The sequence below is a fragment of the Plutella xylostella genome, chromosome 27 (assembly GCF_932276165.1).
Source record: "Plutella xylostella chromosome 27, ilPluXylo3.1, whole genome shotgun sequence".
Classification (NCBI taxonomy): Eukaryota; Metazoa; Arthropoda; class Insecta; order Lepidoptera; family Plutellidae; genus Plutella; species Plutella xylostella.
This window is the reverse complement of record NC_064007.1, coordinates 7,246,022-7,260,516: the sequence shown is the minus strand read 5'-3', so window position 1 is coordinate 7,260,516 and position 14,495 is coordinate 7,246,022. Positions and strand designations below refer to the sequence as shown.

General features: G+C 37.0%; 3 protein-coding genes across 4 annotated transcripts in view; 2 read left to right on the top strand and 1 right to left on the bottom strand.

Annotated features, from left to right (window-relative positions):
• LOC125490748 (trypsin CFT-1-like) overlaps window positions 1–14,495 on the top strand; it is a 303,958-nt gene that overhangs the window by 109,863 nt on the left and 179,600 nt on the right. The gene's annotated exons all lie outside the window — the stretch shown is intronic.
• The window catches only part of LOC125490747 (trypsin, alkaline B-like), a 34,820-nt gene continuing 21,628 nt past the window's right edge, over window positions 1,304–14,495 (bottom strand). The window contains exons 4-7 of one of the 2 annotated variants that reach the window (XM_048631000.1): window positions 3,113–3,425; window positions 2,832–2,967; window positions 2,504–2,655; window positions 1,304–2,273 (exon numbers count right to left, since the gene is read on the bottom strand). In XM_048631000.1, coding sequence (XP_048486957.1) covers window positions 2,148–2,273; window positions 2,504–2,655; window positions 2,832–2,967; window positions 3,113–3,425 — 727 coding nt within the window. In that variant the 3' untranslated portion in view covers window positions 1,304–2,147. The remainder of the gene's footprint in view (window positions 2,274–2,503; window positions 2,656–2,831; window positions 2,968–3,112; window positions 3,426–14,495) is intronic. The other variant, XM_048631002.1, reaches the window with a different exon arrangement.
• Window positions 6,359–8,600, top strand: LOC119690971. The gene is made up of 3 exons (XM_038107149.2): window positions 6,359–7,078; window positions 7,261–7,386; window positions 8,210–8,600. Coding segments are annotated over exons 1-3 (504 nt in total). The 5' UTR covers window positions 6,359–7,076; the 3' UTR covers window positions 8,586–8,600.

The following is a 14,495-nucleotide window of genomic DNA, read 5'->3' as shown; positions in this document are numbered from 1 at the left end:
AACTGGTATGTTAGATGCTGCTACGACCAGAGTCTCTGGAAGACCAGTGCCTTACAAGGCGGGCGAGATAACTAGACACCTGGGTTAAATGACATTTGTCTTTAGTACTGAGTGCAAAAAAAGCAATATCGATATTACAAAAAAATATCCTCTTTGCTATCAGTATTTTTATAACTAAGCTCGGCTACAAAAATAATGAACCTCGCCATACTGCGCAGTTTTAATGAACTAATTTTATAAAGAAAATTGTTGCGAGAACGTAAACATAATAATATACTTATATAGGTTTAAATATTTAGTAAAAAGATACATTTAAATAAAAAACGTAGTACAGAACAATAAAACTATGCATTTCCAGATAAAACAAACACTGGTGCCCTAAATGCACTAAACTTAGGAATACGCTAAACCCTTTACTAAAAAAATTATGAAGCTCTAAATTAATATCCTGCGTGTGACCTCCGTACACCGGTATATATGCATAACCTAGTAGTCTTTAGGTGCGGGATAACCTCAAAAACTTTGTCGTTTGTCTACGGCCTTCTTACTGCTCCTGCACTGTAATAAATGACTTTAAAGTCACAATTATTTGGTGAAAATGCTTCTAAACTCGTAATATATGCATTGTTTTGAGTATTTATTAAGTCAAAGAACAACTACATGACGCCTTTTTTGTTGTTGTGATCAACAGCGCCGCGCGTGGTAAGAACCAGAACAAAATTCTTCAATTTGCCGTGGCATTATGTAAACGGCGTATGGATTGTCAATGAAATGTTGTGGCATTCTATAAAATGACAAGGCAATATACATTTTGCCTTCGGCATATTACAAAACAGCGAGCGTTTGTAAACTGACGACGCCCTATGTAAACGGCGAGATCACACAAAATGCCTGCGACATATACATGTAGCGCCCCGATATTCGAAAATTATTCTGGTTATCTAAAAACATACTTACTTACCTGACTTTTTTTATATTGTAATAAAATGTATAAATATTTGTTTATACAGAGGGTGTTGCAAAAAGGGTATTATACTAAGCCGAAACCAGCATGTGCAGCATGTTATGTCTAAGCCCGAATCTGAAATTGGAATTTCAAAAGTCGAGAAAAAAAAACATTCTCCATAATAAAAAGTCACTTGACCAACTAAGTTTCTATGGAAAATTAATAAAAAAAATACGAATTTTAAAGTTCTGATTTCAGTTTTGGGCTTAGATTATAACATACATACATGCTGGTTTCGGCTTAGTATTCAAGTTGATACCTACTTGTTAAAGTAGGTAGTAACAAAAAGTATGCGATAAAAAATATTTATTGTTAGGTAATCGTCTGATAATTCTTATGCTAACGCTAAAAAAGGACGAGAGCGGGGCCTCGCGCGGGGAAAGGGGAGAGGGGTAGATTTTTGGGCCAGGTGTCTAGAAACTTTGCGCGGGTTGTACGTATTGAAGAAGTACAGGAAAGCCGCTTTGTGGATATGCAGACGCAGGCTGGGCAGGTTTCATCAGAGAGCCAGAGGTGCAGGCACTAACAACCCGCAGAGAATTGAATAGATAACTTTTATTCAACAATCATAGTTATAAATATGAATTACCTACTATTGTAGTAATATTAAACATTAAAAATACAATTTTTAAATACTGTTTTTTATTTATAAAGAGATAACACTGCATAGATAGATTGCGAAATTTTGGTAATGAGTACTTGTGTATTGGTTCCGATTCAAGCACATACATGTTTTCCTCTGCTATAATAACGATTACAATTCTGTTTAAGACATTACACTGATTGAAATAGTTTCAAATACATAAATTATTATAAGAAAATAATTTTAAAATTGGTTATAATGGATGCTTTTTGGCTCATTAGATTTGAAGTATATTTGAAGGGACCAAACGTCAAAATAAAGTCACTTTAGTGGCTAATGTGGCTTTGTGCAACGCAAAAGTGAAGAAAAAACGACATTGACATTTCATTAGGGTAAATTTGACATTTCATTAGATAAATTTAAAAGTCTCATAAAACGTCACATTAAAGTGCTTTTCTGCAACGACTTAATTGGACTTTAAGGTTTAATGATGTTTTTAAAACTTAAAGGACGTTTCTGCAACTGGGTGTAAAACTATCATCTTACTTAAAAAAATAATCAGATTTCGGAAAACAATATCCAAATTGACGTTGCGAAGGCGAGTAGCATCAGACTGGTGACGTCAGCTGCCACGGCGGTGTTGTGACTGTTCTTGTGCACAGCCACAACCTGGTTTTGACTTACCTGGAAAGTTTAAAATTATAATGTAAATCGAGGGTATCATCTTCCTACTGTACTTACCTACCTAATTTCATCAAATTTGCTCACCATACTGAGGTCTTGTTCGTCATAAAGAAATGTTAAGAGAAGAAACTATTTAAGGGGCATTCTCAGCCGTGGGGTGCAAGGGAGCAGTACAGCAAGGCACCGGCCCAAGGTTTTATTCTATTTCTATATTTCATTATACTACTTACAGTGTTGTTGATCCAGTCGATATAGCTAGAGACGCGCATGAACACATGAGGGTAGAAGGAATCGTCGCATGTCATAATAAACGCGGCCACCCCCACCACCACCCCGTTGTACACCAGGGGACCACCTGAGTCACCCATACAAACACCAGCTCCTGAGAAGGGACAAACTCTTATTGTTAGAGGAGCTATGGCGGCTTGACGAGTCTGGAAAATACCCAACATGTGTGGACACAAACTTTCTCACAAACACTCATGAATCCTGTGACTTCGAAGCGGGTCGGTTTTTCATGAAACTTCAAACGCACTCGATAAAACTCGTCAAACGTACCTCCAACATCAAGCAGCGCCGCGCAGAGCATGGAGTCTACGGCCGGAGCCCCCCACCGCGCGGCGCAGGTGTCTCGGTCCACCGTGCGCAGCCCCACGTGCCGCAGGCCGAGGGGGGTTGACTTGTTGCATTTCATCTACGGGGTATTACAGTAGTGGTATAGGAAGTCGACAGAAATGACTCAGGGGCTCATTGGGGTATCATGCCAAACATGGGGTTTATAACATCCATTTATTATCAAATAAGATCCGCAAGGTGAAGTGTTAGATACGAGTACTCACATCAGTCTGTCCCCACCCGACAGCTACCACAGACGCGTTGTCCGGGACCACATACCCCCTCGGGGGCATGGCGGCTGGCTGCACCGAGCTGCTCCGGTAGTTGCTTATACTGGTCGGCAGCACCAACACTGCCACGTCGTTGTCTTTTTCGAATCTTCGAAGCTCCGAATATTTGTAGTCCTCGTGGACCACGATCTTGGACGTCGCATGCTCTGAGCCTCCGCGGTCATTGTAGGTAGATCCGACGCGAATGACAACTTCAGATGCCCTCAAGATGGTAGTGCCAGTAACAGCTGTAGTGTCATTGATTTTTCTGGAAAGATTTTATAGGTATGGCGTACCTAGATCATTAACTGTATGAATTATCATGAACTGCAGTGGCGAAGGGTTCACACCTTTAACACAATTCTCGTCGGCTTTGAATCTAGAAATTAATCTAAAAATGGCTAATGACGTCCGTTTCTGGCGGTATCTTCGGCAATTTCTATATTTCAGCCACCAGGGATTAGGAAGTCGGTCCTAAAAATTATGATTTTTTATCCACTGGCGGCGCTAGTTCTGCGTATAATAGCGCCTTCAAGGCGCAGCGAAGCTCTTGGAGGCAGCTTGTAAATTAGTGAAAGGAAAATATAGTGAGACGTTCATGATAATTTGGAGAATGGCCGACCGCTAAATCGTAACTAAGTACTCACAACTTTTTGGAATTTATTACCGAAATAAGCAGTGCGCAGCGGTGAGCACGTGGTGCTGTGTGAGTATCACGCCCCCACAGAAACCCCCCAGCTGCCTCTGACCATAGTAGTGAATTATTGGGAAGTCTATCCCACTCTGCGTTCGCTCCGCCGCCGCGCGCTTCGCGCGTCGTCGTCGCTCACTTGAGTGTGATAGCCTTCCCAATAATTCATTATCACACGGCGACAATGGATCAGACTGGGACGGAATGGGAGAGACTTCCCAATGTGTTTTTAATTTAAAGAACATGGCACGCACGGCTTTGGTCTTAATACAGAGTGGGATACACTTCCCAACGTTTTGATTATGAGGTTTACGAGTAGTAATTTTTAGATACCTGCATTACATGCACACTACATATTTAATACACAATCGCAATGGAATTTCAGTAGGTACACAACACACACACACAGTCTATTACATACATGACTCTAGTTGGTCAGTGTTGGCTGTGTGATGTTGAAGATTCCGGGTTAGAATCCCAGCCGGGGCAGATATTTGTTTATAACCAATAAGTGTTTGATCTCGGTGTTGGATGTTAAGTGTGAATTAAGTATGATGTTTGTGTTGTATGCCTATGAATAAGTGTTCTTGACGACCCTACATTCATAAAAAATACAACGTCTTAAGAATACAAATAATTAAATTAAGTCGGATGGCACAGTGGTTAGTAATTCTAACTGTTTTGTCGAGGGTCCTGGGTTTGGTCTCCGGCCGGGGTAAATATTTGTTTAAATCATAGATAAGTATTTATTCTCAGGTTTTGGATGTGTCGAAAAATGACAATAGGCTTGCCCGCTCTTACATTGGGTTTCTAAACATCTCTGCCTACTCATAAGGGGGTACAGTAGTAGAAGGCGTGTGTGTGTGTGTTTATGTGCATGTATATGTGTAAGTGGGTACTCAAGAAATCTTGAATGCGTAAAACACAAAAAATATATACCTACTCAGAGCAGAGATTACAATCTTATGATTAAGTAAAGATGACTGACGAATCTATTAAGTACCTACGTCACCTTTTCAGTTAAAACCATTTAGGCTATATACCTACATAATAAACTCAAAAATAAGTACTTTAAAACATGACCCTCCTTCTGACATAGTCAGGAATACACAGACTAGGTTCATTAGCATAAATTATGTTCCCTCATAGACCTATACTTACACAACTAGTAACTTGAATATTAAATCGAATATATAATATTATCTATCATATACTGTACATAAAATAATTTAATAAAATGTGTTCCCTTTTTTTATTACCTAAGTCTGGAAAGTAGTGGGGAACCCAAGACATCTATTTTGCTAGTCTACCACCGTAACCACTAGACCAACGAAGCATTCAATATTATAATTTAGTTCCCATCAACACACAATTATTATCAGCAGTTTTAATGTTAATTGTGAAGCAGTGGCGGCGCGGCGGCATAAACTCTTATTACAAAAGTATGATATTTCATGGCGGCGGCGCCGACGACGGCGGCGGGGCGGCGGGGGAGGGGCTCACGTGTAAAATTTATGCATTGATATCAAGTTTACCCGTGTGACCTAAAAATCATGAACGTAAGGTAAGTATTTTTTATGACTAGCTACTAGAACCAAAAAACAAAAATAGGTTTAATTTCATTAAGTTCCCTTAAATGCAAATGAGAATTTTATTATTACTACGAGTATAATGTGTACTAACTTTATGGTATAGTTTAATGATTGATAGTGTAGTCAAATGAATTAAATAGTAATAAAAATATTTACCTGCATAGTTACATGTAAAAAGCTTATTTCATTATTATTCATTTTATTACAAAACATTACATTGTCGAACCATAAGCCTTTATTCTACAGGGTGTTGCAAAATTGGTATACTAAGCCGAAACCTACATGTGCAGCATGGTATATCTAAGCCCAAAACTGAAATCAGAATTTGGAAATTCGCGAAAAAAAATATTCATTCTCCATAGTAAAAAAAAAAGTCACGTGACCAACATAGTTTTATGGAAAATTAATTATTTTTTTTGCGAATTTCCAAATTCTGAAATCAGTTTCAGGCTTAGATATACCATGCTGCACATGTAGGTTTCGGCTTAATATACCCTTTTTGCAACACCCTGTAGAGGGCTAGGTGGATGCACCGGTTTACCTCAACTCGATCTATAAGTTTGTAATAAAACAATCAGATCAAAATAATATAATTAAACACTTATGTCTTGTACCTACCAATGTACCCCCATACGGCCCATGCGGGGTAGGAGGCCGGGGTGCATACGGTGAGCCTATTACCATTTTTCGGAAACATCCAAGACCCGATACAGCGAATCGAACCTGGGACCTTTGGCGCTTTAGTCAGTGAACTAACCGCTGCACCATTGTAACAAAACAACTATAATAATAAAACCAGATGGGTGTTTAATTAGCGGGTTAGGGAACGTGTTGATCTAAACTAAGGGTTGTATCGAGAGGGGTTGGTTGGTAAATTAATATAAAATAGGTTCTTACTTCATTTAAGTATCACTATTCTGGAATGAGTATTATTTATGTACTATTTAATATATTTTTTATAACTATACAGCAATGTTACATAAGCTCACGCGTTTCATTACTCTAGAGGGGTAGGCAACTAAGAAGATTTAACTGTTTGTCAATTTATGAGATTCAATCATCTTTCGTGGTTAGGACCGGAGGGTTACTTTTTTCATCAAAACCATACTTTGTACGTGCTTAAAATTTAGATGCGAACGTATGATACCTACAGCAGCCATGAGTGGTCCATTAAGCATTCCAAATAGAGTAAATTCTATACTGGTTTGACTAAATTACCAAATTATGAAATGAGGTGACACGTGTATAATTTTATTATTCCCCCACCACTAGGTAAGAATAAACGCTAGCAGAACCTAAAGCAATAAAGTTCAATATAGTGTGATTTTCTTTTTTGCACACGCATCAGTTTGCATTGTTATAAAACAGTAATTTACGCCATCATAGCGTTCATTTCTGCCTGCGCGCTTCAATCAAGCATCCATCCTGTTGCACCGTGTGTCGCTACCATACCCCGCCCCGCACCGCGCCGCGCCCCCCGCAGACACCCGTGCCGTACCACTGCCGCCGCCGCCGCCGCCGCCACCGCCGCCGCCACCGCCGCCGCCGCCGCCGCCCACCGCCCGCTGCCTCCGCGCCTAGCCAGCCTATAGTGCCGCCTGCATCAACTCAAGCAAACAAGCTCTATCTTTGTAAAATGTTAGTAAGTATTTTTTGGAACGTTTTTATTTTTTTTGAATGTTTAACTACATCCCCATTCAAATTAAATTATAATGGATTCTGTTGTATTTATCTTGTAATTTAATGTCCTGTCATAATTTAATTACTTCATCATCAAGTCGTGGGAACCTACTTTAATACTTTTTTTATTCACTTTTCAGGTCTGATTCTGAGTGCGAATCATTTGTTGCGCAAGACGCCGCCACCGCCGCAGCGAAGAAGAAGCCAGCAGCGAGCAAGAGGAAGTCGAGCGCAAGTGCAGCGAGTACCTCAAGCAGTACCAACAAGTAAGATCACTATATTATCATTTATTTACTAGAGTAGGTTATAATTTTTTTTATGAGAATTAAAATAATAATTAATAAGTATATCAACACGCAAATTTTACCTCAATCAATCAGTAATATTGATTTGCATTGATTCTAAGTTTAGCTAATTTCATACAGTTATGTTTTAAATCATTTAAACAGTAAAAAAATTTAATGATACGATAATAATAGGAGTTAATTCACATATTTTTATGACAACAATCACTTTTTCTATAGTTAAATAACATACCTACAGACGAATTGAGAACCTCCTCCTTTTTGAAATCGGTTAAACACTATTTTAAATAAGAACTCAGTGCTGTGCTATCACAGCTTTTGCTAACACATTACTACTATATACTTATATATTTTTATTAAGAACTTGGACTGGCTAGGGCTTTGACTAAATGATAACAATTACGAAGACTTAAAATTCATAAATTAAATATATAAAATAAAGCTCAAATCTCGACCGGGGTAGATATTTGTTTGATAAGAATATTTGGTGCTCATGTCTTTGATAGTAAATATTTGTATTGTATGGTATTGATATATCCAACCCGCCTGCTAGGTGTGGAGATTGTGCTCATAACCCTCCTGCAGTTATTTTTGTGTGTAATGAAATTGAGGACTGTTGAGATTCATTAGATATTTATTTATATATTGTTTACATAAGTAAGACATCATAAAATTTATTTAAACTAAACAATCAAAAATACCTACTTCAAAAATGACTGTGATGTTTAATTTGTGTATTTAGCGAGCAAAGTAAATATATATACTTATATATTATTTTTTTCAGGTCCCAGAAAAAAAAGAAAACTGTGGATGTGTTCGGACTCTGCAACGAGGACGAATACAACGAATGCGTGTTGCAGTCGAAGACTCTACCATCATTCGTTGTGAATCGCGTGGCCAACGGTAACCAGCGGCGGGTTGGCAGCACATCCGGCGAATTCTATGCGGAGCTGAAGGTCTACGCGCGCCACGACGCTGAGGAAGCTCCCAAGGACACCCGCTGGACAAAGGCCTTGCTCCGACTAAACTGCTACCTTGAAGAGGGCTCACCGCAGTGGAAGCTGTTGCATCGCTTCGTGAAAGAGGCCGGTACACTCTTCGAGGACTGTGTACCGTCATTTTATAACCCCGACTTGGTTAAAATTAAACAGGCCGACTGAGGCAATTTTACTATATATTTCCATATTTTTATTTTTCCTATTGGGTACTTATATGTGGTATTAAATATTATTTTGGTATTGGTATAATTACAGGTAAACGTGGTATTGGATATTATTTTGGTATTGGTATAGGTATAGGTACAGGTAAATAAAGCTACAGCTAATTTTTTAATTAGTCTGTGTATGTTACTTTGTAAATTCTGAGTTAGTATTGGTATAGGTATAGGTACAGGTAAATAAAGCTACAGCTATTTTTTTAATTAGTCTTTGTATGTTACTTTGTAAATTCTGAGTTAGTTAGGTACTAGGTAACTTCAATATTTTTGTTAGTCAATCTATCCCTAAGCTTGAAGTCTTCTTCAGTCTATAGAATTCCACTGCTGGACGTAGGACTTTTCGCATCCAATCTATTACCAGACACCTTTTGCAAGTAGTCATCCTTCGTCCTACACTACGTTTTTCTAGTCGCGGTCTCCACTCCCGAACACGTTTACAGCTTTGAAGTTTTTTTACAAATTTTATAGACACATATTTAGCGTGAAGGAAAATATCGTGAGGAGACCTGTGTGCATAATTATATACCTCAAGACCACTTTAAATCAGACTCGGTGAGAGAAGGCTTTTGTCGTGCTTGGTGGCTTGGTGGTTTATAGTACCTATAAATTGCAATAATATATACCCATATAAGTACCTAATTTCTAGTTAGTTAATCAACAGATCGCAAAATGCCATTTTGCACTGTATGTACAGTAACTATTGACAAGAGGAAGTGGATTGGTCATTTGCGGAGTAATTCCCATAAGAAAAATAACATTGTTATTGCCGTGGAGGATGGAGTGCAAAAAATTTTGTCCGCATTCCGAGATAGAATAGCTACTTATAGAATTGTTGTGCCAGAAGGCAAAGAGCTTTACTCAACGTCTTTATTTTTCATCAATATAAGGAATAAAATAAAATCACTTTTAGATCAATCACTACAAAAACATACTAGTATCAAAGTAAACTTTGAACTTTTTTCAACATTCTTGATGATGAGCAATGATAATCAGGAGATAAAATCCTTTTCAACCAAAAATATTTCTCTCCATTTTAATTATGATTTTAATAAAATTTTCTCTGAAATAGAATCCGAACTGATGAAAAAAATGGAAGAGTTTCAGGAAAGGGACTCGGGCTGGACCTTTTTGAATAACTCACATTTTGAGATTAACATCAATAAATATCAACCACTCAGCGGGTCCAAGTACACAGCTTTACCTCGATTTATAAAGAACAAGAAAGCGTGTTTAAATATTCAAAACAATGATGAATACTGCTTCCTCTGGTGTGTTACAGCAGCCTTACACCCAACAAAGATCCACCCCGAACGGGTGTCTTCCTACCCTAATTTTCAGGATTTATTCAACACTGAAAACATGAATTTTCCTGTAAGTTTCGCAGATATCACCATATTTGAAAAAAATAATCCAAATATTACTGTCAACGTATATGGTTTGAGCGATGGTAAGTTTATTGAAGGACCATTATACAGATCAGAATCAATGAACAAAAAAGCTAGGCATATTAATTTATTGCTCGTTGAAAACGAGGATAAATCACATTACTGTTTGATTAAAAATCTACCCCGCCTTGTGAGAAGTCAAATCACTAAGCATCATGGAAATTTATCCTTTTGTGATACATGTTTGTCATTTTTCAAATTACAAGAAGACTTAACCAATCATGTTTGTGGAGAGACAGCCTATTTTTTACCCGAAAAAGGTTCTTTTCTCCAATTTAAAAATTATGACAAGAAACAAGATGTACCCTATGTAATCTATGCAGACTTTGAGACAATGTTACAACCAGTGCATGGTTGCGAACCCAACCCTAATATTGCTAATACAACTGACCTGCACCATCATATACCGATTGCTTTTGGATATAATATAATTTGTTCAGTTGATGAAACCCAAAATCGCTACGTTTCTTACAGAGGTAGGGACTGTGTTTCAAAGTTTATTCAATCGCTACAAACTGATTGTAAAAAAATTCATGATTCGTTAAATACCAACAAACCAATGATTTTCACGGAGTCAGACGATCTGAATTTCCAAAAAGCAAAGCGCTGTCATATTTGTAACCATTTTCTATGGAATGATAAAGTTAGAGATCACTGTCACATCTCCTCACGCTACCGCGGCGCGGCTCATGCTCATTGTAATTTGCAATATAAATCACCTAATTTCATACCAATATTTTTTCATAACTTATCAGGATATGATTGTCATCTTTTCATCAAGGAACTTGGTGAACTTCCTGGAATGATAAAATTAATTCCAAAAACAAAGGAAAATTATATTTCCTTCACAAAATTTTTACCCATCGGTGATGGAGATCACATTCAGTTGCGATTTACCGATTCATTCAAGTTTTTGGGAACCAGCTTAGAGAAATTAGCTAAAACATTAAAAAAAGAAGACTTTCATTGCCTACGCAAGCATTTTCCAGAAGATAATCACTTTAGTCTTTTGACGCGTAAGGGAGTCTACCCTTATAATTACATGAGTAATTGGGAGACTTATTTAGAAGACAGTCTACCTTCCCAGTCCAAGTTTTTCAATACTATGACGAATGAACACATTTCAACTGAAGATTATCAACATGCCCAGTCAGTTTGGAGTCAGTTCGAAATTCATAACTTAGGTGAATATACTGATTTGTATCTCAAAAGTGATGTATTAATTTTAACGGACATTTTTGAAAGTTTTCGTAAGACATGCAAACGCCATTACCAGCTAGACCCAGCATTTTATATCACTGCCCCAAGTTTGTCATTTGATGCTATGTTGTTAAAGACAGGCGTTAAACTAGAACTTTTAAATGATTTATCCATGATCCGTATGATTCAAAGTGGAATTAGAGGAGGAGTAGTTATGTGCTCCCATCGTCATGCGAAAGCAAACAACAAATCTATGACTGATTATGATCCCTCAAAAGAAGATTCATACATAGTCTATTTAGATTGCAATAATTTATATGGTTATAGTATGTGTCAACATCTCCCTGAGTCTAATTTTAGATTCCTCAAGCAATATGAAATTGACCAACTTGATATTTTATCAGTAGAGGACGAGGCGGATCATGGTTATATACTTGAAGTAGATTTGGTGTATCCGCGGAACTTACATAGTGAACACGATGATTTACCATTTTGTCCTGAAAAATGCACCCCACCCGGAGGAAGAAATAAAAAGTTAATTCCAAATCTGTATGATAAATACAATTACGTTATTCACTATAGGCATTTAAAAACATGCTTACAGCATGGCTTAATTTTGCAAAAAATTCATCGCGTGATTACGTTTAAACAAAGATCTTATCTTAAAACATACATCGACCTTAACACAAAACTTCGTCAAGAAGCTAAATCAGTGTTTGAACAGGATTTCTTTAAACTTTTAAATAATTCAGTGTTCGGAAAAACATTAGAAAACATCGAATCCAGGGTTAAAGTTCACTTGGTGAAGCAATGGAGTGATACGACCAACAAAACCAAAAAGTCATTGAGTGTTGATAAACTAATTGCAAGCCCAAATTTCCACAGTATCTCTGTTTTTAGTGAGAACTTAGTAGCTGTTCAGATGAAACCTAAACGAATCGTTATGGATAAACCGATATATATTGGATTCTCAGTTCTTGAGCTATCTAAAGCGCACATGTACCACTTTCATTACGATATTGTAAAACCATATTATCAAGATAGTGTTAAAATGTGCTACACGGACACTGATAGTTTTATTTATTCCATAAAATCAGATGATTTTTACCACGATTTGAAAACTCATTTCCTAAAATATTTTGACACGAGTAATTACAGCATTCAGAACGAATACGACCTACCTTGCATTAACAAAAAAGTACCAGGTCTGTTTAAGGATGAAATGGGTGGGAGGATAATAACAGAGTTCGTGGGTCTAAGATCCAAACTGTACTGTGTAAAAACTCAAGATATGGTTATAAAAAAGGCTAAAGGTGTCAAAGCATGTATAGTTCGAGATCTGACTGATTCAGACTATAAATCCGTCCTTCATAAAAATAATGTCATCCGCAAGAAAAATATTTTGTTTAGATCGATCCGCCATGAATTAATTACGAAAAGCATTAATAAAGTAGCTCTATCTCACAACGATGACAAAAGATTGATACGTAGCGATAAAATTAGTACAATAGCCTGGGGTAGTAAACATATTTTGTGATCTGTTGATTACTTTGATATTAAATATAAATACATAGTTTTAATATAGTATAGTTAAGTACCCTAAATGTAATTAAGATTATATGAGTGTAAGTAGATATAAGAATGTAATCAATTAAAATGTTTTTTAATAATAAAATCAAAGCAGAATATTTATTTGGTTTTTTTTTTAGACCTATTCTAAATTCATAAAAATGCTATACATAGGTAGGTATATTATTCACTATCAAATAGTTTGATGGAAAATAACCAAACACGTGTAGCTCACTAATGTAGCTCACACGCCCCGTGTCTGCGTCAGCAAAAACAAGTCTATACTTGTCTATACTGCCGGCACTCTTTGTAATAAAATCGAAGGTATTCTACTGGAAAACTGCAACGCAAACATTTTTGTAAGTGTGAAAAAGATAGTATGTTATAAAACATGGTGTTTTTTAAATTGTCGATGTTGCATATTCATTATGTTTTCACAACACGTGGCTACTGCGTAAAGTGCAACGCAAACGTTTGTGTAAGTGTGAAAAAGATAGCATGTTATAAAACATGATGTTTTCAAATTATCGATGTTGCATATTGATTATGTTTCTTTCATTCTACCACCAGCGTGCGCACGAGCACCTCACTGTTAAGACTCGGACCATTCTCAAACAAAACTCTACAAAATGTCACAATCGGTAAGTTATTTATTTCTTCTCGCATATTTGAATGTAGAGTGCTCGAGAGTTATGGTGGACAATTATTTAATATTTTTCTTTCTTTCCAGGTCCTGAATGAATCTAGCCCATACGGGTTAGGTACGCCGCATTCATTCGACCAGCTGCAGTGCGGACAAGTCTGGTTCGACAGCGATGTTGAAGAGGTGCGGCCACCAAGCCCAGAGAGAACCATCACTAAAAAGAAAAGTGTTGCGACCAGACAGTCCAGAAAACGGCGGGCGGAGGATGACTCCACAACCTCTTACGTGATGAGCAAATCACCGCGACCAGGACATCGGCTCGTGAGAATTGAGGTTGTGGATCTGAACAGCAGCACTAGTGACAGTGAGTGTGTGGTGCTAAAAGCACAGTACGTTGTGACGCATCCGGTAGATGAAATAATAGACATGACGGAAAACCTCGTGAAAAAAATAACAAAGACTATGTGTAGCTCTTAAGTAATTTTAGGTTTAGTTTAGTATGTAAACTATATTTTTGTATAGATGTAGGTAAGGTAACGGGTCCATATATCGCGGTATTCAAAATGGCGTCCTTATTTCGAGTTATATTTATTTTCATGATTATTACTCATTTTAATAGGTTTGGATACTCTAAAATTACATTTAATCGTTCATTATCTTTAACTGAAACTACTTGATGTAGTAAATATGTTTAAAATTGCCTAAAATTACTAAAAACTCATGTAATGTGCCGTGAGGGCGACGCCGCCATGTTTTTCATACAAACGCGACCCGGCTTACGTAAGGCCAGCCATATTTAATAATTGTGTTTTTTAATATTTATACGACGTTCAACTTAGTAAATAGTTTATATTTAGTTTATTATATTCTTATACTTACATTAAATTTAAATTTTAACTCTTTTTAAACTAATTTAACCCCTTTAAACTCAAAAACAAAATACCTCGGTATAAGGGCCTGATTTTTATACGTTGTTCCTAACTCCGACTTACCATCG

Coding starts and splice junctions, on each gene's coding strand:
- LOC119690971 (XM_038107149.2), top strand. Junction 7,387..8,209: donor ACCTCAAGCAGTACCAACAA/GTAAGATCACTA, acceptor TATTTTTTTCAG/GTCCCAGAAAAAAAAGAAAA.